Source organism: Lycium barbarum, chromosome 2 (assembly GCF_019175385.1).
Source record: "Lycium barbarum isolate Lr01 chromosome 2, ASM1917538v2, whole genome shotgun sequence".
NCBI classification, from domain to species: Eukaryota; Viridiplantae; Streptophyta; class Magnoliopsida; order Solanales; family Solanaceae; genus Lycium; species Lycium barbarum.
The window spans coordinates 138,334,782-138,362,592 of NC_083338.1; the positions used below are offsets into that span (position 1 = coordinate 138,334,782).

General features: G+C 35.0%; 1 protein-coding gene, 1 long non-coding RNA gene and 2 pseudogenes across 2 annotated transcripts; 2 read left to right on the forward strand and 2 right to left on the reverse strand.

Moving 5' to 3' along the window:
* Positions 1–2,742: 2,742 nt before the first annotated feature.
* Positions 2,743–4,172, forward strand: LOC132627535 (uncharacterized). The gene is made up of 2 exons (XR_009577906.1): positions 2,743–3,313; positions 3,982–4,172. It is a non-coding gene; the product is annotated as an uncharacterized LOC132627535 (long non-coding RNA).
* A 6,797-nt stretch (positions 4,173–10,969) lies between these two features.
* On the forward strand, positions 10,970–13,323 carry LOC132627532 (7-deoxyloganetin glucosyltransferase-like). Its single transcript, XM_060342926.1, has 2 exons — positions 10,970–11,894; positions 12,337–13,323. Exons 1-2 carry the CDS (start codon positions 11,792–11,794, stop codon positions 13,305–13,307), a joined length of 1,074 nt encoding a protein of 357 aa, XP_060198909.1. The 5' UTR covers positions 10,970–11,791; the 3' UTR covers positions 13,308–13,323.
* Positions 13,324–14,236: 913 nt separating this feature from the next.
* Positions 14,237–16,146, reverse strand: LOC132627536 (7-deoxyloganetin glucosyltransferase-like; annotated as a pseudogene).
* Positions 16,147–17,947: 1,801 nt separating this feature from the next.
* On the reverse strand, positions 17,948–21,230 carry LOC132627537 (7-deoxyloganetin glucosyltransferase-like; annotated as a pseudogene).
* Positions 21,231–27,811: the final 6,581 nt, after the last annotated feature.

Sequence of the window (27,811 nt, forward strand, 5' to 3'; positions counted from 1 at the left end):
ACCTAGATAAAATCCAACAAATCTTTTACCATTTATATAACAGAACTACGCTGACCTGATTCCCTTGGTGGGATACGTAGGCAATCCACGTCGGGTTCGGTCCCTTTATTAGAAAATTTCAGACCACTTTATGTATTTTACGAACTACGTTCTGACCTGATTCCTTGGAGGGATACGTAGGCAACCTATACAAGGTTCGGTCGCACCGCATCATAAATTTAGCATGCTTTTCTGAACCCAAAACTGGGGCATATTTTGGAAAAATATAGACGAAAGAACAGTTGTGCATCGACAAGATTAAGGCTACCAGACAATAAGTATTATGAACCAATTACTATAGAAGTGTCACAATCCGAAGTTGGCAGAATATTTTACAACTTGCATGCTTACACTCACGTATATATCTTTCGGATGAAATACTTCCTTTCGATCATTTTCACTACTGGTCATCTATCGAGGTTTGTACGGAGATCACAAGATCCAAACAAACAAGACAAATGGAGCGTCAACAACATCAAGATTCGAGTCAACACGAATCAACTTCCCCCTCCCAAACTAAGAATTTTTCTTTGAGTGCAGGATTTAAAGGACCGCAAGATCAATAGTCAAGTCTATCAATCACGGCGAAGAGACATCATCCACTTTACAACTTTATCCTGGACTTTACGGGAATCATCATCAAATCTCTGAAGACAACCAGAGACGTCACATGGCTACACGGCCCCATACGCATAAGCCAGACGGCTGCACTTTGACTTTACCCTCTACTTTATCATTTATTTTACCAACTTTAACGACTTTACCCTGAACTTTACAGGCATTATCATTGAGCCTCCGAAGACAACCGGAGACATCGTTTGGCTGTACAGCCTCATCAACATATCATTGAGTCCCGAAGACAACCGGAGACACATCGTCAAATCTCTGAAAACAACCGGAGACACAACATCAAGTCCCGAAGACAACCGGAGACATCGCATGGCTATACAGCCTCATATGCATAAGCCGGACGGCTACACTATGACTTTACCCTCTATTTTATCATTTATTTTTACCAACTTTAACAACTTCACCCTGAACTTTACAGGAATTAGCATCAAGTCCCCGAAAACAACCGGAGACGTAGCATCAAGTCCCCGAAAACAACCGGAGACATAACATCAAGTCCCGAAAACAACCGGAGACATAACATCAAGTCCCGAAAACAACCGGAGACGTATCATCAAGTCCCCGAAGACAACCGGAGACATCGCATGGCTACACGGCCTCACCTGCATAAAGCCAAACGGCTATACACTTATTTTACTCCTTACTTCATCTCTTTATTTCATCATCTACTTTACCTACTTTAAAGAGTTTACCTTAAATTTCACAAATATCATTTATCATCGAGTCCCGGAAGACAGTCAGAGGCCGTATTACTATCATCTTCAAATGCAACTAGAGGCATTATCACATCCTCAGCATACACATCGCGCATTCATTCAAGTCCCTGAAGACAACCAGAGACGACATTAGCCACACAATTTCATTTTCATTCCCACACTCATATTTACTATCATTTTACACTCTTTATAATTTCAACCTTATTACTAATGCTGACATGAATTTCAGTTTTAGCAGAAAGTACAATTTGCAGAGGCGCAAAACAACGTGGAACTTTATCTTACGCAGTGAACTGGGGCAAATTTGCTGAAGAGGAATATCAAACTCACAAGCAAGGGTCACGGATCTACTCTCGAACTCAACTCCGCCTACGTCCACAAACACGTGATACGTAGGTTAATTTCTCTTTTATAACCTCCACTAAAAAACTCTACTAAATCTACTCCTTTCACAATCTTGTAAGCCTGTCTATATCTCAGTGTCTCCATAACTCAACACTGGGGCATTTTTGGAGAATTTACATCGTGTCTAGTAGAGTCCTACTTATGGGTGTGTTGTGCACCACATTTATAATTAGGAGACTATAAACATACGGTCCATTCTCAAACACTATTTTCATCTGTCTTCGACCCGCGAGGATATAAATGACATCTCATCCAACATCCTTTCAAATCATTAACACCTCTCAATACTCCGTCAATCTTCGCTTCCCAACATCCTAAATTCCTTCTGCCCTCATAATATTTTCCACCAAAAAAACCATATTTTCTTAAGTTCGTATCTGTTGGTCGGAATAAAATTGGCTACTACGTCAACTTCTTCGCCCGAAAACTCTTACATCGTCTCCGGTCGAAGAGGGGCATCTGTTGACACCCAATTTTGTCCCTCATTTATTTTAATTTACTCGGGGTTCTAAATTTACTGACGAGCTAAATACTTTATTTTCACTATTTTTTAAAATTATTATTGCTACTACTATTAATACCACTGCTGTTATTTTTCAACACTACGAGCATTACTTTACCACAAATTTTAAATGATTCGTCATCATTTCATTTTTTCGGGTTTGGACTCGCTAAATTAATTATAGAACAACACTTTGTTAAATCCTTATTTTTTTTTAAAAATATTAATTATTAATTGTCTTCATATAGTATATATTTTACTAGTTGTTAAATTAGAAGCTCAACAATAATAAAATAGAGGAGAAAGGATCAACAATTTTCACCTCATAAAAAATTGCTCGGAAGTATATCAATATTGGACTCATTTTGAAGCTCGTATTTTAAAATGACGTATTATAATTTTTATTTTTGTCAAAATATTATTTTACAAGAGACCAATTCTTGATAATTCTATTTACCTTTTTTCCCTATTCCATAAAAAATAAAATAAAAAATTCAAAAATCATTTTCAAAGTTTCCATCTGTGTCTTTCTCCTTTGCCTTTTTTTTGGGGTTCCACACGCAACTTTCCATTTTTTATTTCTTCCTTCTTTTCTTTTTGGGGCTCCACATGTTTTCTCTTTTTTGACTTCATACCATATTTTCCCTAAATTGCTCCATCTCCCTTCTCTTTCTCCTGCAAACCAGCCGCCTCCCTCATCTCCTTTGTCCTCTCTCCTTCTCTCTGTCCCTCACCTGCGCTCCCTTTCCCCGATTTTCCTCCACTCTCATTCGTCGCTGTCCCCCACTCGCTACACCCCGCTCCTCTTCTTCTTCCATCTAAAACCCTAATCACAATCCTATAAAAAGAGGGGAACGAGGAGAAGCGAGGAGGACGAAATACCTCTCATTTAAGCTATTTTTCTACTTTTGCTAAAAAAAAAAACATTAGCATTTTATATCTTTCAATCTCTGTCCGTTTCTATTTTGTAAAAGGAGAGTAGATCTGAGACTTGACGCCCCGTTCACTGTGCTCACAAGAGGTCAGCCTTTATTTTTTTCCCCTTAATTTCATTTCTCTTTTAGTTGTTACAATATGAAATCTGAACTTGTCTTGTGGTTGTCCATTTTAATGAAATCATGTGTTTCTTAATATTAGAAACCATATCAATAAATAGTTTCTATACTTCTGTCTTTGATAAAAGTAATCATATTTTTCTTTTTCAAAAGAAGCTTGAGTTATAATTTTCTTAATGAAATCTATCGCCTGTGTCCGGCACTATAGTTGACATCGTAAGTACATGTAGTATGTTATGAATATTTGATTCTGAATGGGAAGATTGCTTTGTCATATAGTAAATTTTGTTTTAGTTATGTTAGATTCTGAATAGGTATATTATTTAGTATCATATATTACGAATATTTGATTCTGAATAGAAATATTATTTAGTACTTTTAAAAAATGAGGTACATAATTATGTTGCAAGATCTGTGTACACGTGGTGGGAGTTTTTATTAATGAGCTACGGATATATGCAAGTTCAGTGATTTTTTTAAATCATCGTGTCTAAAGCTGAGATTTTTTTTATTTATTTTTGTATTTCTCTATCCATCAGTTTCGTTATATAAATCAGAATAGATTTTTTTTTTATTATTTTTTTTTCTAATTTCCATTTCCTTTTTTTTTTTCGCATGTACACCGGAGCCGAAGAGTTTGACTTCGAAACTCAAGGACACCGCTTATGGAGTCCACATATCTGCACGAATTTTTCTTGTCTCTCAAATATCAATTTACAGAGGGGATTTTGTCCTCCCATTAAAGCCGAATGTGCTACTTAATCGTCCCTCTTTTCTCTGGTTGCTTTGCTTACTTATGATGGTGAATGATTTTATTTTCAGTTATGTATTTACCATTAAAAGTAGGATTGTTATACAATTAATTAATGACTAAGCCTTAAGTAATTATTTAAAGTCCTTGCCTTATAACATTTTTTTAGGATTAATAATTCAATAACTTTAGGATATTGAACATTGATTTTGAGTGGTAATTTGGTTTCAAGCTAAAAAAAAAATAGTAACTTTTTTTAAAAAAATAAACCACTCTAGTTTGTAAGTGATTCTACTACAATCAGAGTCGTTTTCTTCTTTACGTTTAGTATAGTTAAGCTAACTATTAAGAATTGTTTTTCAATTCTAAACTCACTTTTTTTTTCAACTTTGAATCCAAACTTTTCCCATTAACTAATTTTGACTTTATATAGTCTATTAAAAGGGTCTAAAGTTTGCCTAGTTTTGCAATAGGACATTCTCAAACTTTGGTACATTTTGGTCCCAAACATTCTTTTAAAAATCAAGTCTTAAATCAGGAGTTCAGTTGTCCAAATGCTATGCAGTTTTAATATATAAGTTTTTTTTTCACGAAATGCATTAGCACTTGTATTTTAACGACCTCCTAAAGCCTAATTAATTCATCTAAGTCCTGTCGGTTAACCATTGTTAATGGGTCTTAAAGGGTGCCTAATACCTTCCTTTTAGACTAATTGAACCCTTACCTAGAATCTCAAGTTTCGCAGACCTCAAACAGAGTTAACTTTAAACATAACTTTAATAAACTTTAGGTGTCCTAATTCACCATAAATAATTAGGTGGCGACTCCTTTAAAACAAGCATATTTAGGAATCTCCAATACGTCATACTTCTAATTTAACCCTCCGGGGTTAAAAAATGGGGTGTGACAGCTTGGCGACTCCGCTGGGGACATCACCTAGGTTCTGACCATAACGGACTTAGTTCAAATAGGTTTTCTGTGCACTTTATTTATTTTTTAACTGTTTTACATGCTATTAATTGTGTTTGATATAAACTGTATGTTTGATATAAACTTGTTATGTGTTATTTGCGTTGATAAAACTGTCATTCCGTTCATATTTCTTCCACTTCTGGAAAACTCACACATATTCACACACTTAAAACGGTTTCGCGGATCGCGGCCGTACACTACTAAAATCACCTTTAGTTGGATCGATCTTGTGGATTTAGTCGATCGGCGGTGCAGTCGACGGCCACGGACTTTCCACTCCCAAGTTGTCCGCTTGGGGGAACCTTGTGTCATAGGAAGCCAACTCTTAGTCAGCCTAAGATAGAGCTAAACCAACACACTTTATTGAAAGCATACATTTCATGACCTAGGAGGTTTAATACCCTTGGTGTATTAAATCCGTTAGATGACTTTACCCAAACGTCCAAGCGGGTTCACGACCCCGAGTGACACCAATCATACTTTATATGCATGTTTGAAGGATAACTGTGCCTAAATATTGACTATTTGCTCTAATTAATTAAACTTTAGAAAGGAGGGAATGACTAACGTTTCTATGACAGGTATGCATTAGGGTACAACAAATGACGAAGATCAAGGGCATGACAAATGGCGCTAGAAGTTAGGCATAGAAATTTTATTTACTTTATTTAGATTAGGAAACACTTTATGTTGTATTCATTTGACATGTAATAAATATTATTTTGTACTTTTTTTTTTTTGAGAAATAGAATCTGCTTAATTAATCAAAGCAACGGGATGACATATTATGGCACATTTTATCCTTTAAACAACGTTAGGCCCACCTCTGGCGCGAAGAGGTCACATGCATATTAGGACGCGTTATTTCTTTTGATATAATCGTTTACATTTGCGGTGGTCTTCTCCTTTGCCACGTTGTGAGCAACGTTCTTTGACAGCGTCAGCCGAATGACTCCCAGAACTTGTCTGTCGAAGAGATCCCAATCTGCTTGCTTCATCTCCTCTGGTTTCGGACTCAGAGGTTCATGAAGCTTTCTGCCATATAAATAATCTTCAGAACGCAAAATCTGTACCATCGAATTTACCGATGCCGTACGTCGTACCATCTTCGCCTCCCATCGTTTCTAAATCACAACACAACCTGTTGCTCTGATACCGGTTGTTAGGATTTGAATCCTAAATCCGACCTTTGTAAGCAGGTTCCCAGGAAAGATTGGAGGGTCACAACTGGACCACTTAAATACCAACCTCCTTAGACAGAACCTACTTGTTGACACCCAATTTTGTCCCTCCTTTATTTGATTTTATTCACTCGGGCATCTAAATTTATTGACGAGCTAAACACTTTATTTTCACTACTATTATTTTTTGCTACTTTTATTTTTCAACATTATGAGCATTACTTTATCATAAATTTTAAACAGTTTATCATCGTTTCATTTTCGGGTCTAGACTCGTTAAAATTATTACAAGAAAACATTTTGCAAAATCTTTATTCTTCTACATATTAATAGAGGAATAAAGGATCAACAATTTTCAACCAAATAATTAGCCCACATCTTTAATACTCAACCCACATTATCAGCCCATATTTAAATTAATAGGCCAGCCCAAACGGACCAGCCCATTACCCATGTTTTTTTACCCTAATGCACCAGCCCATACCCGTCATTAACCCGACCCAGTCTGGCCCAATCTTATTCTTTTACCCTAAATCCCTAACCTCTTTCTCTTTCTCCTCTTCTCTTTCCGCCTCCCCCACCTTTTCTCTTCTCCTTCCTCTCTCCTCCACCTCCCACGCTCCTACTTGTCTGCTCCCACTCTCCCCTGTCTCCCTCACGTTCCTCTCCACCACACCTATCTCTGCACCTCCACACTCCCCTGTTCCCCACGTTTTCTGCCGCCTCCACACGCACCTGTCCCCCACGCCTTCGTCTTCTCTCATACGCTCCTCTTTTTCTTCAATACAGATGAAACCTATATATACAAGGCGAATGGGATCACTATAGGGGGGGGGGGGGGATTTTGGTTTGGTTTTTGGAATGGTTTATTTTTTAGGAACAAAAAACCCGACTCAACAGAAAAGATTTAGAGCCAAAATTCCCTACAAAACATAAACTTTAATCAACAAAGACAGCAAACAATTGCTCCATTTTTTCTTTCGTTTTCTGTTCAAAACGTTAGTTACTTTAATCGATTTCGAGCTCGTCGTGTTCGAGTAGATTCGTGACCGTCGACACCCATTTCACTGTACCAACAAAAGGTCAGTGCATTTCTCTTTACTTCGAATTTAAAGTTTTTCTGATATACGCATGCTCTATTATGTGTTTGGGGTTGTTGGATTTTCTTCGAATCTTTATGTGTTAAGTATCATGAAATTCTGAATGTCCGTTTCTGATTATCGATGATGTTTGAATATAAGTTATAAACTTGTGCGTGATAGATTGATTTATGCAGTTGATGTTGTTTAGATTATGATGCCAAACTAGTGTCTTTGACTAAAGTATGATTAGGCTTTTGAAATTTTCATATAGTTCTAGGTTATAAATTAGTTGGTTAATTTGGCTTTGCTGTGGACTAGCATACAAGCTCAGATTTATGTCCCTTTTATCTTTGGTCTCAGTTCTGTTCCATGAGAAATGGGGTAAAAAGGTCAGTTTTGGGTTTAGTTCCAGTGTCACATATTATAGCTTGGGTCGAGACATTCAATTCTGTTTGATTCATGAAAATAAGGTCTAAACTGCATTCATTAGGATTGGAATGACATTGACCTGGTACTTTAAGTAAAGGAAGACTACTTGTATGTCCATCTGAATGACTCATGCTCAAACTATGAAGCCTCTGCAATTAATGTTCTGTTAATAGCAATATTACAGATTTTAAAATAATGTTAATAAGGTGGAACAACACTTTAAATTCAACTTCAGCATCTTCAAATACATGCTAGGCTCTGCTGAATTCTGAAAGTATACTTGAGGTTCCCTATTGACAAAACATGCTAAGTGTATGCTATATGTATATTCATTTGCTTACCTGTTTTAAAACATGATATGCATACTATATGATTACCCCTTTGACCTGTATGAACAACCTGTTTAATCTACCATTCTTGGTCATGGAATAATTCAGTTTCTTTTCTCAGCTTTTTCCCTCTGGTTAACAAGCTAGTCTGAAATTTCAAGACATATATCTATGATGGTTTTAACAAGATGTAGGTGTTTAAACTGATCTAATTCTGTATGCTTAAAGTCTGTAATTTATCTAAATGTCACTGCTTTGGTTGATCAGTCCAACAAACGCTTTGACATGCAACGTGAAGTCAAAAATCTATTAATAACATAATTAATTGAAACCTGCTACTTGATTTCATAAAGACTAACAATGAGCTTATTTGGACATTATAAGTGAACTATGGTTGTATCCTATATTGTGACTTGTTATTTAGTTGTTCCCATGAACCTGAAATTTCGAAGTTGGAGAAAATTCTTTCCTGTGTTAAAATTACTTGATCCCTTTGGCTGTGTAATTTGTGACAGGCTGTTGAGTATGAAATGTTTGATTCTGCTTATCTATAACAAGTCTCAGTCTGGATTAAATCTGATATGTTCAGTTTAGTTCTTTAGTCAGTTTTCTGTGATTGTTGGATCCATTGTAAAAGAATATGCCAACTGTTCTTCTTCTCTCTGGTTTCTCGGAATAGAAACTGTTCGATCTTCTGCCCAGTTCTCCTGATTGTAGTTGTTTTACTTACCTCTTGTTGTCACTGCTAGTGTTTGCCTAATTATTGGTTAAATAATGTGCCACTAGGTTGATTTAATTGGTCATTCATGTTTAAAATATGTTGTACTTCTACTTTTTCTTGTTACATGTTTAATCAATCTCATAATACTTTATTTGATCCATGTTGCTGTTCGTCGACTACGTCCGCTGAATATTAAGTGCTTTCCTTAAAATTGGTTAAGGCAGTTTGGGCACATGACTGAATGTGTATACATGTGCTTTCCTTAAATCTTCTCTTTGTGAATGTGTATACATGAGATATACTCAAATATACAGAGCGTATACATAGTCCACTGATTTGCTTTGAGTTATATCTTACATGTTTGACTTTGTTTATTGATCGTATATTAATCTCTTCTTTCTTTTTGTGCATGAACATTGCCTACGAGTCTCTCGGACTCGTCATCTCCCGCATTCTGCGTCGGGCCAAAGCCCAACAAAACCTCCTTCTGGCCCGGCCTGCCCAGAGCAATAACAACAACAAAAGGGGCCTTTCTGGGTCCAAGCCCAATAACAAAATAGGCTGCAGCAGCAGTCTGAAAATGGACTGTTCCATTTGCTCTTCTTTCCTTCTATCTTACTTTTGTTATGTATTTCTTATTTACGTTGTATGACTAACATTTTATCTTTTTAGGTAGTTTAGATACATTCCAGATATTAAGAGTTTAGTTTAATAATGGGTAGTTAATTTCATAAAATTACATTCACTTCTATTTATGTTCTAAACTACTTATATAGCATCTACAACATTTATTTAGAATAATTGATCTTCAATAGCGCAAATTCATATTTATTTGAGTTAAAAAAATCAAGATTCGCTCTTACTATCTTATACATTTAAAACATTACATATTTGACACTGATGCTAACTCATTTGAGAAATAAAAGGGAAACTAATTTTACGGATAACTCTTTCACTTTAGCTCTTTTTCAACGCTTCAAATGTATATTTGTTAAAACAATCCTTACATATATATATATTAAACTATTAGTCTTTATATGAACCTTTAAAATTTATTTAACATTAACCTTACAATAACTCTTTTAATTTGTGAGTCGGCATAACTCACTTTTTTTTTCAAATACATAAAAACATACATGTCCTATTTTTTTTTAGTTTATTTTAATTAAATTAAGTTTTACTTTAAATAACTTTAGGAATACTTATAAGATATTTTCTTAAACATTTAAACATTACATTTATACTTAGCCTAATTAATATAAGTTCGGTCGGTTAACCATTGTTAATGGGTCTTAAAGGATGCCTAATACCTTCCCTTTAGACTAATTGAACCCTTACCTAGAATTTTAAGTTTCGCGGACTTTTTAAAACAGAGTTAACTTTAAAATGACTTTAATAAACTTTAGGTGTCCTAATTCACCATAAATAATTAGGTGGCGACTCCTTAACACAAACAAAAAAACAGGAATCTCCAATATGTCGTACTTCTACCTTAACTTTAACCCGGTTAAAATGGGGTTTAACACTATTTACGCCGTGATGTAAGCGAAGAATAAATAGCACACACAAATTTATAGTGGTTCACCCTCAATGTGAGAGCTACGTCCACGTTGCTGCTGCAGATCTTATTAAAGAAGAAATATTACAAGTGTTTACAACACTCAACCTCACAACCCCAATCCCAATTACACTCAAGAATTTTACTACAGAGAATTCTCTCAAAGACCTTCTCTTACTTAGGCCTTTCACTAAGAGTATTTCTCTTAGATTTTTTTCTCTCTTTGGGATGTGTTGTCTTCTTCAATTTTTAGTTGTGTCTAGCAAATGAGAAAGCTTCCCTATTTATAGGTATGAGATGAACCTATTGATGTAATTAGTGACTCAAGCAAGCACTTGACAATTTGCCAAAGACAAGGAAGATGTTTTCTTCCTCAAAATAAGAGAAGTGTTTTCTTCCTCAAAATAAGGGAAGTGTTTTCTTCCCTAAAATAAGGGGATGGACCCAACATATTATTCATGAAAAAACACAAAAGGGGAATGTTCGGGCAGTAATTACTACATTCCTACAAATCTATAAGGCTATATAATTAGGGAACAAAAAAGTTGGCCTTATCATATCTTATCCTAATGCTAGGTAGCTGCATTCAATCCAAAAGAAAAGGACCTTTAGGACCCCGGTAACTGTTCAAGTCTGTGATAGAGAATATGTTCATCCAAAGTTATGGCCAATTTAGCAAGATAATCAGCCACTTTGTTGGCTTCTCTATAGTACTGGGAGAAGGTGAAATCAGCACTGTCGATTAAGTTAGCAATATCCTCCACAATAGTTTTCAAGTTGAGGTTGTGAGAGGTTCAGTTCTTCATCATATATGGATTTTATATTTTATAATCCAATAGTAGTGTAGAGATTTCTATATTATTGTTAGTATATTTTATCATATTGTAGTAAGTAATCTACCCGATTTTCCAGGCAATTAACTCCAGTTCTCATACTAGTTTTTTTTTTTTTTAATTCCAAGTCACAATTTTATTACCACTTTGTCAAAAAGTTACAGTTTGTAGAGGGAGGGGATAGCCTGGCCCTCTAGAACACTTTGTGGGTCTGAATCAGACCCTCTAATTTGAGGAAAATGAGCCTAAGAACAACATTAGTTCCAACCCTACGGTGGTAATAAAGCTAAAAAGGTCATGGTGGCTCCAATGGCACACCCGGTCTTTTTCCCCTGACTCGAAAGGTTGGTAGTTGCTTGTAGTTTTCTTTCAGATAACCTAACCTGATAGTGTAAAAAATCTTTTATTGTATGAGCGTATAGGACATGGACTAGTGGACGTAATATCTAACCTGTCCAATTACACTATTTAAGTTAGGCATTCCTAACTTTGTACATTTGTTACCTCTCAAAAGATGTAGTACCAGAATACCACAATTACATGTAAGTTTCCTTATATGCATTTGATCCCAGCCAAGGCATTGTAGCTATGTATATCAAGTATACAACGTTGACAAAGGTTACACAAAAGATCATCCCATCATGTGCAACTTGTAATTGCAGTTTTCCTTCTAATTTGCCTAATTCAGAAGGTAGGCAATTGGAGAAATCCATTCAGCAAGTTGGCAGTGTGGAACTTTCATCTTTAGTTGTTGTATATCTTTTCTGATCTTTATAACCCTCTCCTCCAGTTCTCACAGCATTGACATGCTCCGTTTGATCATATAATTTATAAACTTAGAGTCCTCTATTTTATTTTTTTAAAATCCTTCAACCCGTACGCATATCTATTAAGAGTCCTAGTATCATTATTTCAAAGTCTTAAGTGAATTTTACCATTTGAACAGAGCTTTGCTTAAGCTTTCCTTAAAGTTTATATAGAGTCCAAATTTAACGCATCAAAATTCGAACTTAATTCGTTACAATTCCTTAGCAATTACAATAAAGACACAACACTTCATAAGTTTTCCTAATTTCTTTTTTTTACAATTTTGGAGTTAGTTACAATTTCTTTGTTTGTTTGTTGAATTTCAGATCATAGTTATTTGACGAATGGACATTTAGACACTGCAATAGATTGGATACCTGGCATGGAAGGCATCCGTCTGAAAAACTTGCCAAGCTTCATCAGATCCACAGTCGACGAACCTAGCTACGTTTTCATCAAATTTATAATGGAAGAAATCTTGGACAAATTTCCCAAGTTCTCTGCGCTCATTTTGAACACTTTCAACGCGCTAGAGAGTGACGTTTTGCAACAAATTTCAATCAAGTTCCCTGCAGTTAATTATACTATTGGACCCTTTCACTCTTTGTTGAATAATCTAACACAAGACGATGATTTGAAATCAATAGGTTCAAATCTATGGAAAGAAGATACTCACTGTTTCGAATGGCTGAACAATAAAAAACCAAAATCAATGGTTTATGTAAATTTCGGAAGTATTACAGTGATGAGCAAAAAGCAGCTAATTGAATTTGCATGGGGACTTGCTAATACCAAAATGAATTTCTTGTGGATCATTAGATCAGATTTAGTCATGGGTGATTCGGCCATTTTGCCACATGAATTTCTCGCGGAGACTAGGGAAAGAGGTTTATTATGCGGTTGGTGTCCTCAAGAACAAGTTTTAAGTCATCCATCAATTGGAGGATTCTTGACACACTGTGGATGGAATTCGACTTTCGAAAGTATATCATACGGTGTGCCAATGTTGTGTTGGCCTTTCTTTGCTGATCAACAAACAAATTGTTGGTTTAATTGTAATCGTTGGGGTGTAGAGATGGAAATCGATAGCAATGTGAAGAGGGAAGTGATTGAGGAACTTGTGAAAGAGTTGATGATTGGAGAAAAGGGCAAAGAGATGAAAGAAAATGCATTGAAGTGGAAGAAATTAGCAGAAGAAGCTCTCAGTTCTCCAGATGGATCATCTTACATGAATTTTGAGAAGTTGGTTAATAAAATGCTATTGCGAAAAGAATCTTCACTTCTTTCATTAGATTGACATGTCGATATAATGATGTAGTTCTTTCTTCTCTGTTTATTGTGTTGTTGGCTTATTTACTTGATGATCTGGGGTGTGTAGATTAAAGAAAAACCAACTTGTAGGAGAGGGGCTTAATGTCTGACAGGATAGAGAAGCCAAATATTATAACTGAGGAAAAAGTTCATTAAACTATACTGTCTATTTGGACAGCAAAATTGGAGGATGAAACAATTTTCTAGGTCCTGGAATTAACTAGTTAAAACATGAAATTTGAGTATATAATAAATACCTTTTTGATTTATGAAGTATTTGATGAGTTGGATGTTGATCCCTGACACTGGGATCTTATCGCTTTAAGTTTGTCTTGATCTTTTGATCAAATTAAAATTGGAAGTTTGTGAAAGTAAGGATATTTGTCAGGATTACTGATGGTAAAGCATTTGTTGTATAGTGTATATGTCCCATATGGAGTCAAATTTCTTATTTCAGCTAATCAGATTCATTCATCTCGCTGTAGCACACATTACACATTGTTCTAGTCATTTCAGTACATTAGTCCTGTCTATAGTATAGCACGGTTGTATGACAGTGACGTCAAAAATAAATTAATAATCTGCTATAATCGATTTAATTGCAGAGCATAAATATAAGATTTTGGTTACTAAGGGGATCTTATCAACTCAGTTGGTTGACCAACTGAACTTCCACTTTATTGGTGAGGGTTCAATTCCCCACCTTATAGTCCCCTTCCTCATTTCTCCTTTTCCTACCTCGTATGTAATAAAAAAAGAGTTTGGTTACTAAGTAAAACCTATCTCCATTTTATGAGTAACTTCTCTTTCGGTTCCTCTCAACTTTGATAAGTATGGGACGAGTTGTATTTCTTTATTTTCTTGTTAAGATGGGGGTCTAACAGGCGTGGTGCTCTGTGGTGACCAAAGACCTGGTGAAGCAAGAGAAATTATTCCTTATAGTTACACAGATGACAGTGCAATATTACAATATAACGAAAGAAGAAAAACAAACATAATCTGATATCTCAACAGATGTGAAAACAAGCTACCTATTGATTAGTAAAGCCTAGTGTTTAGGAGAGATGAGAATTTCATTGATCAGATTGTTGATGTTCCCATAAGATGATCCTGCTGGTCTTTGAGTAGCTTCTTCAGCTAATTTCTTCAATTCCAATGCCTTTTTCTTCATCTCTTTGCCTTTCTCTCCGGCCATCAACTCTCTTACAAGGATTTCAACTTGGTCCCTCTTCACATTATTGTCAATCTCCATACCGATGCCCAATTTGGTACAACAAAACCAACAATTAGTCGGTTGTTCTGCAAAGAACGGCCAGCAAATCATTGGCACCCCACTACTTATACTTTCAAGAGTCGAATTTCATCCACTGTGAGTCAAGAATCCTCCAATTGCAGGGTGGTTAAGGACTTGTTCTTGTGAGCACCAACTAGCTAGCATCCCTCTTTCTTTAGTTTCTTCCATGAACTCGGGTGGAAGAACTATTTCTTCTCCTAATACAATATCAGGCCTTATAATCCACAAAAATTCCAGCTGCCTATTGGCAAGTCCCCAGGCAAATTCGATAAGTTGATTTTTAGTCATGACAGTAATGCTTCCAAAATTGACATAGACAACAGAATTTGGTTTCTTGGAATCAAGCCACTCTAAACACTTTGGTTCTTCTTTCCAAAGATTGGATCCCAAATCCTCCAGATTCTTGTCGTCAACATGTTTCACAAGCAAATGCAATGGCCCAATGGCATACACCGACGGAAGAAGTGTTTGCAGTGATTCGATAACTTCCTTCTCTAATGGCTCAAATGTATTGATAATGATCGCAGAAGCATTTTTTGATCTTTCTGTTTCTTGGAAGACAAACTTAATCATGTAATCATCTGGATCTGTAGTTCTAATAAAACCTGGAAGATCCCTCAACTGGATGCCTTTCATGCCTGATATCCAATCCAAAGTCGTCTCCAAGTTCCCGTTTGTCAAGTAACTTTCATCTACAATTATCCAAGAAGAAGAAAAAAAAAATTAACAAGACAGAATTCAAAAAATGCAACTGAAACTGACTATTTAAAAACAGGAGAAATCAGACATATACCTTTAAGTGGAGTGTATCCTTTTTCAACAAGGTTGCAGTAATGCATATAACTTAAAGTACCACAAGCAGCAAAAGTCCAGAAGAAAACTTGAGGAATGTCCAATTCTTGGGCAGCAGCAAGAGTGAAGCTCATGACACCATCCGAAATGATGCACGAGACCCGTGGAACAGATGAAGTATCATTAAGCTTAGCAAGTAACTCCTTGAAAGGAGCCAAACAAGTGGTGGTTGTGGATTCACACAAAGCAACAATATATTGGGTGGCATCAGCATCACATGGTGGTAGGCCATCCGGAATGGTCTCGAAACTAAAGGATGGCAAGTTCTTGAGCCCATCGGGGCCTCGGGACTTAAGGATACGTCTATGGTTGTATTCAGTGTTGGCAAAGGTTATATGAAAGCCTTTGTGATGGAGGATTTTGGCTAAGTTAAACATAGGGTTGATGTGACCTTGGCAAGGATGTGGTACGCAAATTACATGAGGTTTATCAAGTTCAGCACCAGAGGAAGCCATTCGTTTCGTATTTCTCTCAAACTGCTTGAAAACGAAAGATATGTATGATTTTGGCTAGAGGAAGAATAAGCAGAAACTTATAAATTCTTTTATGAAAGAGTAAGAAAATGCAGCATGTAAGAATTCAAAAACCAATGGGAAGTTACTCAATTTGAATTGAATACGCTGCCAACGGATAGGTCAAATGTGACAGTATTGATTTTAATATATTTTGTTTCCACGGTCTGATTAGTTTATCACATCTCACATGTCATTTGTCACTTACTGAGGCGATTCAAGTAACTTTAGATAAATTTGTTGAAGGTGCAACTAAAAAAATTTCGACAAAACAGAGCAAATTAGCAAATATGGAAAATGAATGACTTACAGAGAGCAATACTACATATAAACATCTCTCTCTCTCTCTCTCTCTGTTCAATAGCAAGGTCTAACTTGGTCATCTAAAAGAATTAACATAAAATCACACTCATAGAAAGGATGATTTCAATTCCCAGTATACGAAATAAAATTTAAGTGAATATATCGGTTCTAATACTACTCAATAATGAGAAAATCATCTTCTTCCATAGTTTCTGTATATAAGTATGTTTAATTGTAGCAATAAGCTGCCAAAGCATAAGATGCGACAGTGCTGATTTTGATTATTTATTTCCAGGACCTGATTAGTTTATGACATCTCACATGTCATATGTCACTTATTGAGGCGATGTCATCCATATATAGAGCCTGTTTGGATGGGCTTATGCCTATAAGCTGCAAACAGCTTATAAGTTTAAAAAAATAAGTTGGGTAGTCTACTTTATCTTTTTTTGGCTTATAAGCTGCTTTAGATAAGCTAAGTCAAATGGGCCCAATTATTTTTTGAGCTTATTTTAAGCACAAAATGACTTTAAGTTGGCCAGTAAAACACTCAAAAAAGCTGAAAACAGCTTATAAGCAACTTATAAGCCAATCCAAACGGGCTCTAGTAAATTACTCACTAATGAGTAAGACCAATTTACCCCTAAAGTCATTATAGTTTAGAAAACTTCTTGGATAATTTTATAAACTTTCCATAAGTTTGGTTTCGTAACATTAATTTTCCTTAGTAGTTTATGATATTACTTTATTTTAATTTTCTTTATAATAATTCTCTTACCTAGATAATTATTAGGAATAATTTCATAGACTTCCTTCCATATTTAGTTTTGTAACACTAACCTCTCTTGTAATATTACACATATTTTTTTTATATCAGTTGTCTTAAACCATTTATCATTAACAAAAAATAATTATAATTTGTTTAATTTACCCTATAGTTACTTTAAAAATAAATAAATTAGTATAGGAATACTGTTTAACTAAAGGATGCAGAACAATATGATATCCGTACTCCGTCCTGTTAGATACTGCAATTGCACTTAAAAGATTTATCAAAATCTATCTTTGATGTCATCGAATTTTCAAAAAGAAAACGAGAAAGTTTATGGAATTCTTACGAACATAATTAGCCAATAGCCACATGAAACATGCGAATTTTGGAAATATCAAAGACTTCTATTACTGTATTTTAATAAAGATTTCCAGTAACTGTGGTAGACTTACTTGCATATTCAAAGGCTTCTTCGCCAAATAAAAGCTCTTTGCTAGTTATCTTTTTAGTATTAATTTGTCCTTTATGGTATAACTTTTTGTTTAATTAATTTTTTAAACTCCATCATTGTTTCCTATTTCTTGAAAAAAAGATGTTTATAAAATTAATTAAACAGAATATACCATAGATGACTAGTCAAATTACAATTTTTTTTATATATAATATAATCAAGTTAAAAGAATTTATATAAGAATTTTTTAAAATAATATAATCAGAGAAACGTAATATAACGTGAGTGACTTTGTTGATAGAAAATAAACATAAATGACTTTAGTAAGTAATTTATTAGACCTAGATTACCATATAAGTTATTTACTATTGAGAGCTACAAGAAGCTAGTTGTTTGTCAATGAAAATTCGATTAAAAGGAGTCGAATAATTAGTAAAAGGACTTTTTGAGGATGCAAGTGACAATTTTTATTTTATTTATCATACTATTAATGGAAGGAGGAGGGGAAACAAGTACTATAACAAAATCTGATAAGATCTCAACAAAGGAAAAGAAGATGAAAATCAGCCATCTATTGATTAGTACTATTGCCTAGTACTGTTTGGAGGAGAGGAGAATCTCGTTCATCAGTTTGTCAATGTTCACATAAGATGATCCTCCTGGTTTTTGAGCAGCTTCCTCAGCCAATTTTTTCCATTCCAGTGCCTTTTTCTTCATCCCTTTGCCTTTCTTTCCGGTCATTAACTCTCTCACAAGACTTTCAACCTCGTCCCTTTTCACATTATTATTGATTTCCATTACAAAACCAACAATTTGTCTGTTGATCTGCGAAGAATGGCCAGCAAATCATTGGTACCGCACTGATACTTTCGAGTGTTGAATTCCAGCCACTGTGAGTCAAAAACCCTCCAATTGCAGGGTGGTTAAGGACTTGTTCTTGCGGGCACCAACTTGCTAACATTCCTCTTTCTTTAGTTTCTTCGAGGAATTCAGGTGGAAGAGCTGCTTTTTCGCCTGATACAATATCAGGCCTTATGATCCACAAAAAATCCATCTTGCTATTGGCAAGTCCCCAGGCGAATTCGATAAGTTGGTTTGGAGTCATGAGAGTGATGCTTCCAAAATTGACATATACAACTGAATTTGGTTTCTTGGAATCTAGCCACTCTAGACATTTGGTTTCTTCTTTCCAAAAGTTCGATCCCAAATCTTCCCAATTCGATCCCAAATCTTCCAAATTCTTGTCCTCAACATGTTCCAGAAGCAAATGCAGTGGCCCAATGGCGTAGATTGGAGGAAGAAGTGTTTGAAGTGATTCAAGAACTTCTCTCTCTAATGGATCGAATGCATTGAATATGATAGCAGAGGCATTTTTCGATCTCTCTGTTTTTTGTAAGACAAATTTAATCACGTAATCATCTGGATTAGTAGTTCCAATGAAACTTGGAAGATCCCTCAAACTTATTCCTTTCATGCCCGGTATCTAATCCAAAGTTGTGTCCAAATACCCATTAGTGAAGTAACTTTCATCTGCAGTTTCCAAAGAAGATTAACGAACCAAAATTAATGCCGAAAGATAACTCAAAGGAGTTAATGATATAGGCGACGACCAATTTAAAACAGGAAAAAACATTGTGTATGTATTTACCTTTAAGTGGTGTGTATCCTTTCTCAACAAAATTGCGGTAATGCATGTAAGCTAATGAACCACAAGCGCTTGGGGTCCAAAAGAGAACTTCAGGGATACCCAAATCTTGAGCAGCAGCAAGAGTGAAGCTCATTGAACCATCGGAAACAATGCATGAGACAAGTGGCACGTTAGATGAAGAAGTATTATTGAGCTTTGTAAGCAACTCTTTGAAAGGACCTAAACAAGTAGAGGTAGTGGATTTACATAGAGAAGGAATGTCTTGGGTGGCATCAAGATTACATGGTGGGAGGCCATCAGGAATGGTCTCGAATCGAAAAGATGGCAAGCCCTTGAGGGAATCAGGGCCTCGAGACTTAAGGAGACGCTTATGCATGGTTGTGTTTAGTGTTGACATAGGCTATATGAACGCCTTTGTGATGCAGGATTTTAGCTAACTTTAAATAGGGCTAATGTGGCCTTGGGCAGGAAATGGTATGCAAACTGCATAAGGTTGGTCTAGATCTCCAGCACTAATGGAACAGATTTTTTTGTTTCCTTATTGGGTTTTTCTCTAACAGAAACACAAATGATTTTTATGACTTTTGCAAAATGAAGAGGATGCATATATTTATAGATCACTAGTGATATTCACCGCGCTTTGTGCAGTAAGTAAAAAGTTTAGTGAAACTTTTAATTAGTCTTTCGACCTCGTCATATCATCAATTTCACAACAACTTTGAATAAATACAATAAATATCATTGTACATAGATAAGAGCTGATTGAGAATGTGAGAAAAGAAATAAGGTGATAACCACTAAAACAATGTCAGAGCTCACATTTCAGGGATTACAAGTTGGAGACTTAAAAGTAAAACGATTAGATACCTCTTTTAATTAATGTAGTATGACAGATACTGTGTAAACCTCTTTCAAATTAATTTAATCTGGCAATTACTATATAAATGCTTTAGCTAAGAGGAGGAGACAATTGAAATTGTTGGATGTTTGACAAAATGAGAGATAAAAGCAAAAATATGACAAAAATATAATTAAAATTTTCTTTTCCATTATTTCTCCTATATTTATAATAGAAAGAAGAAACCTAAAGAATAAGAAATAATTAAAAAAAAAAAAAAAAAGGAAAAGATAACGTTAGCGCCATTTTTTTTTTACTCTCGCCGGGAAATCTGTCTCTGAAAATCATTACTTTGTTTCTAAAGCCTTTTCGTCTCAAATCAAAAAACAAATCTCTTTTTTTTTTCCTTCTAAAAAAATGGTTGTCCGATGAACTAAACTCCCGCTACTACAAAAAAATTGGTAATTTGCGGAGATTGAAAGTTGCAATTCCCGGGATTTTAGCCTCCTCAAGCAATTAGCAGAGGCTAAAACCCCCGCGAATTGCAACTTTTAACCTCCAAAAATTACCTTTTTTTTTAAGTATATATGCACTGGGTCAGGGAATAATCGAACCACAAGGATCTATGTTTTTCCTTCTAATTTGATGTGAAATTCAAAATTACATTTCTTTCTGCAAATAACAATTCTTACCATTTTGACAATTTGATAACTCCTCTTTATATTAGTCTCTCAAAACGAATTGTCTTTGGGTGTTGTGTGATTCTTTTGCTTAGTTAAATAACAAATATTTCAGATTCCAACCCAAAGAAAATTCAGGCAGCAAACATTACCTCCATTCTTTTGTTCCTCAACAATAACTCGCTTCCTGTATGACGCATTGATAAATGTAGGAGAAAAATAGAAAAAATCCAAAAAGAAGGGGATAAAACATATTATCATATACAAGAGTCAATTAATTAAGTTTTAATAAAGTACCGTAAGAGATTTTTTTGCTCCTCATAATCTCTCAAAAATGAAGACCATGTGGAAGTAATGGCGAACAACAAAGATCTGTTGAAAACAATAGAGGAGGGGGGGCGGGGGGCGTGTATAATTGATTAATGAAAGGGCTTCCTTTAAATAACATAATAGAATGGAAAGGCAAGTGTCCTTTAAAATTGCCAACGTTATCTCATTAATTGTTGCAACCGTTCGGTTTCACTGGTTTTGGAAGGAAACGACTTTTGAGTTGTATTTCTAATAGAAATGAACAAAAAATGTCTTAAAAACAGAAAAAAAGATAAATAGTAATCTATATATAATATAAAGCTAGGCATAAATAAGGTGATGTGGCACCTCTATATGACCTCCATTGATATTTATCTTTTTTCTCCTTTTTTTGATTTTTTTTATACATAATCTACTACCAAATTGGCTTAGAAAAGCCTCACAAAATAAATGTTGAAGCCCACGTATCAGTAATCACGTCAAATCTTAATGCTAATTAATTTTGTTTGCATTAAGCAGCTCCCTAATGAATGAGGAAGTCAAAAGACACAGTTTCACAAATATCGAAAAGACGCTGTTAATTCTGGTCAAAGGATAATACATAAGAAAAGGAAAAGACACCAGTTCAAAAGATTTAATTGACATTGTTTCAAAATTTTAATTAAGGAAAGAGAAATGACACCGTTTCAAAATTGTAATCTTAAAATCAAAAGAAACGTAATAAACATCTTTAACTGTCCAGTATAAAGAGGAGTAATTCCATTGCATGTGCAGATTTGCTTCTTCTCCGATGACTATTAGTTATTTATCCAATAGAATGTAACAATTAAGTTCACCAAACATTTGATACAAGAGCTTCTGATGTTAAGGAGATTGAGAAAAGATATAACATTATGACATGGGATTCCTGTTGAAGCTCCCATTAGGGAAATTGCCATCAACTAATCTCAATCGCTTTGATTTCTACTTATTTCGCATAATAAGGTAATAACATGTGTTTCCTGTTAGTTTTTTTCTCTCTTCTTATTTTATTTCCTTTTGGTCCTCTTTTTTTTTTTATCACTTTCTTATATGATTATTAAGGTACATAGAGAAAAAGAAAGCAGTTGGGAAACAAAATAATAATCTATTGATTGCTTGATCATTAGAATTGTAGTGTTGGGTAGAAGACTTTTGATTGCTTCAGTAACTGTTCACCGTTTGTTTTTCATTTCTTCTCTGCTTTTGATCATTAGAATGGGGAGATCATTTAATTAGGAGATGTAATTAAAGTGGGCAAATTCGGAACTTGTGTTGCCACTTTTTTTTTCTCTTTATGTGATATATTTCTTCATGCTTTCTTTTATTTGAAATGAAGCTTTTGAAAAACTAAAATTATATTATCGAATTTTAGAAATCTAATATTACTATTGGAAATGAAAATCTTCTTTTATATCTTTTTTTAAGGAAAATATAATAATAAAATTACAATTCATCTAGCCTTTATTCTCATATAATATTTTACAATTGCAATTTGAACGATATTTGCAATTCTTTTTTGCATATACATGAAAAGTTTTATCTTATTTGTTTTTACAAAACTAATGCACCGCGCGAAGCGCGGATATATTTCCTAGTACTCAATAATGGATGGTGCCACATAGGAGGGATCTATGTCCCTCAATATATATTGATGATTTTAATCGGTGTATTCTAATTTAGCACTATGATATAATGGCCTTACCTTTGATTCTGTCCAAAACTTCAATGACATGCTGCTACAACATCATAATGAGGTAATGACATATTGCTAACGGCACAGAATAACGACAAAGTCTTCCTGAAATTTCTTAATGAAGTTTAATGTTTTTGGCCACAATCCTCACCCACCACCCTGCCAACCCACGTGTTGAAAACTAATTGGGAAATTTGTCCAACTTGTTGCAAAACGATGGCCCAATGCTTCCCCAAAAATGGTAAATAGCAGTTAGCTCAATCTATTGAGTAGGCGTCTCTTATTTAGATAGCATTATTGACATACATATACATATGGCCTAAATAAATGACTCGATTTCTTGAATACTTTTAGCGGGCACGACACGACACTTTATCAATATTAATTAACTCACCAATCCACTAACATGGCACGACCAACCATTACGGTTGAAACTAGCGGTGTCAAATAGGCGGGTTGAGCTGAAATTGACTCAATCAAAATGGGCTAAGTTAATAAATGGGTTGGGCCCCAAAAGTAACTTGGGCAGAAATGGGCTAAAAATGGGCTGGGTCATGCATGACCCGCCCAACTTGACCCAATTTTTTTGAAGGGTCAATTTTCTAGAAAAACATTTTCTGTGGTAAATATTTTTGAGAAAAACATTTTTCGTGAAAAATATTTCCTTTTATATTAAGCATACCACAAACTTATAAGATACACGATACAAGAAAAGTGTATACATAAAAAAAAAAAAAAAAAAAAAAAGAAGTACATCTCAAGGAATAAACCCAAATTTAAGTAAAACTTAAAAATGAGATAGAATTGGGCTAAGTTGGAGATCACTTTAAAATGAACTATGTTGGGTTGGGCTAAAATCAGCCTAATATGAAATTATCTTGAGGCCAACTCATAAAATTTTGGGCGGGTTGGACGGGCCATCACCTTTTGGGCCAAATTTGACACCCCTAGTTGAAACGATGTATATTTTAGGTTAACCGTACCGTCCCGTCCAAGTCAAAACTCAGTGGTTATAACATGCCACGAAGAAATTTGTATATATGCTTCCAGAATCACTACAATATTATTGTTCTCCTTTTTGAATTCATAAGGAAAGTGATGGGTGTTTAGGAAGGTAAGGAGACTAAGGACTAATCAAGGGAGAAATTAAGTGATTTTTAGAATTTTGCGTAAAGATTAGCAGGAGGAGAAAGGTGGATTAATTTGGCTAGTTAATAAGGGATAGCACATTCTCATTTTCTAGAGGGGATTAGGGAAGGGTAGAATTAGGAGAAGAAAAGGAGAGATTAAAATAGAAAAGAACAACTCAAAGGGAAAACGTGGACACAATGTGTGAAGTGTATTGAGGTTAAACCATATTACTGAACTCGAGATTTTAGAATGTGCAAAATCAGTGGATACAAAAGTTACTTTGCTCTTAGACACTTGAAAGAGAGACGTTACAATCATGTATCTAGGGGTACTTTTAATTGGAAATTTTAAACAGAGAAAGCATCTCATATTTGAAAGAAATTAGCAAATTAGTGGAGTAAATACTCAAAATACCCCCCAACGTTTGACCAAAATCCCAACTACACACCTAACCTTTGCGTTGGTCCTATTACCCCCCTGGACAATTTTTTTCAGTATTAAAATGCCCATTTTTTGCTGATGTGGACAAGAGCGTGACTACACCGCTCAGTGGCGCGTTATAGCCTTTAAAAAAAGCATCTGACGTGTTTTAAAATGCAACTAGACTGCCACATAGATGCCACATAGATAAATTTAAATTCCCTCCATTTTTAGGCTACTTCATCTTCTTCTTCACCCTATTTAATACCCATCTCCATTTTTTTTGTCAAAATAATACCCATTACAAATTCATAAAACATAAAAAATAATACCCATCCCCCAAAAAAGTACTATATAGCAAATTAATACCACCAAAAGAAAAGATCATCTAAGATCTCATAAAATAAAATAAAAAATCAATTTCAAGACCCAAATTCCTCACAAATCTTAGCAGTTATTCTTATAATCACTGTTTTCCCAAATCAAATTCAAAAAAAAATCTGAAGAAAAAAAAATGAAAAATCTGGAAAAAAAAAATACAAGTTGAAAATCTAATCTTGTTAAAGAAAATCTGATTGGAAGTTGCTTGTTTGGAGTTGCTGCTTGTTGCTTGGTTGGAGTTGTTTAAGCACTAATTCTTTGAGTTGATTTGGGGAGAAAATTAAACTCCATTGCTAGGAATTTGGAGAAAGCTATGAAGAACACCAAGTGGGTTTCTTTAAATTCTTGATTGTTTGATCAAATTAATGGATGAACTTTGTTCTACTTGGTGTTAGGAAGCTTCCTTTCACATTTGAGTTTGTTTGGATCAGATTTGAGGAAGTTGGTGTGATTTGTTTTTTTCAACTCCTAATGATGATGATGATGATGTTGATGAAGATGAAAGAGAATTGGGTATGGGTTTTCGAATCCTTATATTGAAATGGAGTATGGAAAATTGAGAGTTTTTTTTTTTTGAAGAAGAAGAGTAAATGGATGGAGGAAGGGGGGGGGGGGGGGGGGGGGGGAATTAATAAAAAACGGGGGGAAATTAAAGATGTGGCACGTGGGCCAGACGCGTGTGGACAAGCGCCTGTTAATAATTGGGGGCTGTCATATTGGACTGTCACATCAGCAAAAAAGGGTCATTTTAATACTGAAAAAAATTGTCCAGGGGGTAATAGGACCAATGTAAAGGTTAAGTGTGTAATTGGGATTTTTGTCAAACGTTGAGGGGTATTTTGAGTATTTACTCTAAATTAGTGTATGTTTTGGAAGAAGGAGGAGTATGCAGCAAATTTATAGATAATTATTTAAGAAAGAAAACAAGTAAAACATGCATGTAAGAAATCAAAAGCCAATGGAAAAGGACAAGAAAGTTAAAAAACGTGATTTGATACTCCATATTTCTTTGAGTATAAGTTCTATACAATGGGGTATAAGATGTATATTTATGCAATCGGTCACTTATTAGTAATTAGAGGCATATCTCCAGCTGATAAGCATTAGTTGGTAACGCGGTAAAATAGTAAGTAACCTGTTCATAATTATAATTAAGGCTCACATATCAAAATTGGAGGAAACATCTCATACTGTCGCACATATTTTTCTTTCCAAGATAGCAGTACTATAGTTTTGTTACGTGTTTGTTTTGATCATTTGGACTGGTGACTATTCCCATGAGCATTATCTCCTGCTTACGTTGACATTTCGGCAAAATTTGGAAGTATTTGAAAGTCTTGTCAAAGTTTTCTAGAGCTAATGGCGATAAAGCATATAGCGCAGTATTACTACACCACTGAGATGAAATTAAATTGCTGACTCAGCTTCTATAAGCATACTCCCTCACGGAATAGAAATCTAAAAAACAAAATTAGGCACGAGGTTGCTATTTATGAGAGCTACATGCAGTAAGTTGCTTGTCAAGAAAAAAATCTAAAAAAAGGAATGGATTATAGTTCAATAAAAATACGCAACAACGGTTACGTACAGTACATGCCAATAATAATAGTGAAAGTGACCGTTACCATTATGAAATTCGACCAAATGGTGTCAAGAGCAGACTTAATTAGTAAATGACTTCTTGAGGATATTGCTGTTAGGTTTTGGGTTTTCCCTTCCTATGTGGAATTGGATTAATAAAACTCAAATCAATTAGATTTTTGGGTTTTTTACTTCCTATATGGAATTGAATTAATAAAACCCAATCCAATTTGGACCAGACCAATTTTTCCCAAAATTTCCTCTCTATATAAGATCAATTTAGGTCTTATTTTGAGACCACAAGAGTGAATTCATAGCAGTCATATAGAGAGAAAAACGTGAGAGAGAAAGCAGATTTTCGTCCAGAAATTTTCTGCTACAGCAGTCCGCTTTAAATTGTGTTTCCCGATTCGTTAACCGTTGGATTGTTCTGAATTTTGAACTGGAGGTTCTCAACATATGGTTCTTTGATTTCAATGGTGGAGATCTGATTTTGTAGTCTGTATATCCAGTTTTCGAGTACGAATAGTAGCTCATTGTTTTAGGGTGATTTCTCTCCTTTTTTGACTAGTTTTGGTGCTATCTTTTATGTATTGTTGCTCCGTGCTTGGCTTTGTTGTTGTAGAAATTTGGAGAACATTGTTGTAACTATTGTTGTTTATAGTGTAGCTTTTGTGAGCCGGAGGTCCCGTAGATGTTTCCTTTTCACCTTGAAGGGGTTTTACCATGTAAATTTGGTGTCTCTTCCATTCGATTTATTTTTGCTTGCTTTGCTATTTTATTGTTGGTATAGTTGCTTCCCAGATTTTCATTTTTGCTAGTGTTTATTGTCTTCTCTTGGTTCAAATAGTGTGGAAAGTTTCGACTTGGGTATTTCTTCCGCTATTACCTCGTCGTGCAATTTGGTTATTGCTTGTTTCTTCCCAACAAAGTGGTATCATAGGTTGTGGTTGTATTTGGTTATGTCAATTGTCTATTTGAATGATGGAGGCAAATACGAGCAAGATGATTGTTTAGATGACAGTAATGACCATATTTGAAAAAGCAAGATGAAAGATCTTCTATTTGTCAAGAAATTGCATTTACCTGTGTTTGCTTCTAAGAAACCCGAGTCTATTGAAGATGAGGATTGGGAATTTGAGCACTTACAGGTTTGTGGCTATATCAGGCAATGGGTTGAAGATAATGTTCGAAACCATATTGTGAATGAGACAAATGCTAAAAGCTTTTAGGAAAAGCTCGTGACACTTTATGCTATAAAAACTGGCAATAATAAGTTGTTCCTACTGAAACAATTAATGAATATTAGATACAAAGAGGGCAGCCCTATTTCTGATCATATCAATAATTTTCAGGGTGTCCTTGATCAGCTGTCTGGAATGGGTGTCAAGTTTGATGAAGAAATACAGGGACTTTGGCTTCTTAATACTCTGCCAGACTCTTGGGAAACTCTTCGAGTTTCTTTGACTAATTCTGCCCCCAGTGATGGTGTAATTATGGAATATGCTAAGAGTGGTGTTTTGAATGAAGAGATGAGAAAAAGATCTCAAGCTTCGTCTTCTTCAACTTTACACTCCGATGTTTTGGTTACTGAAGACAGAGGG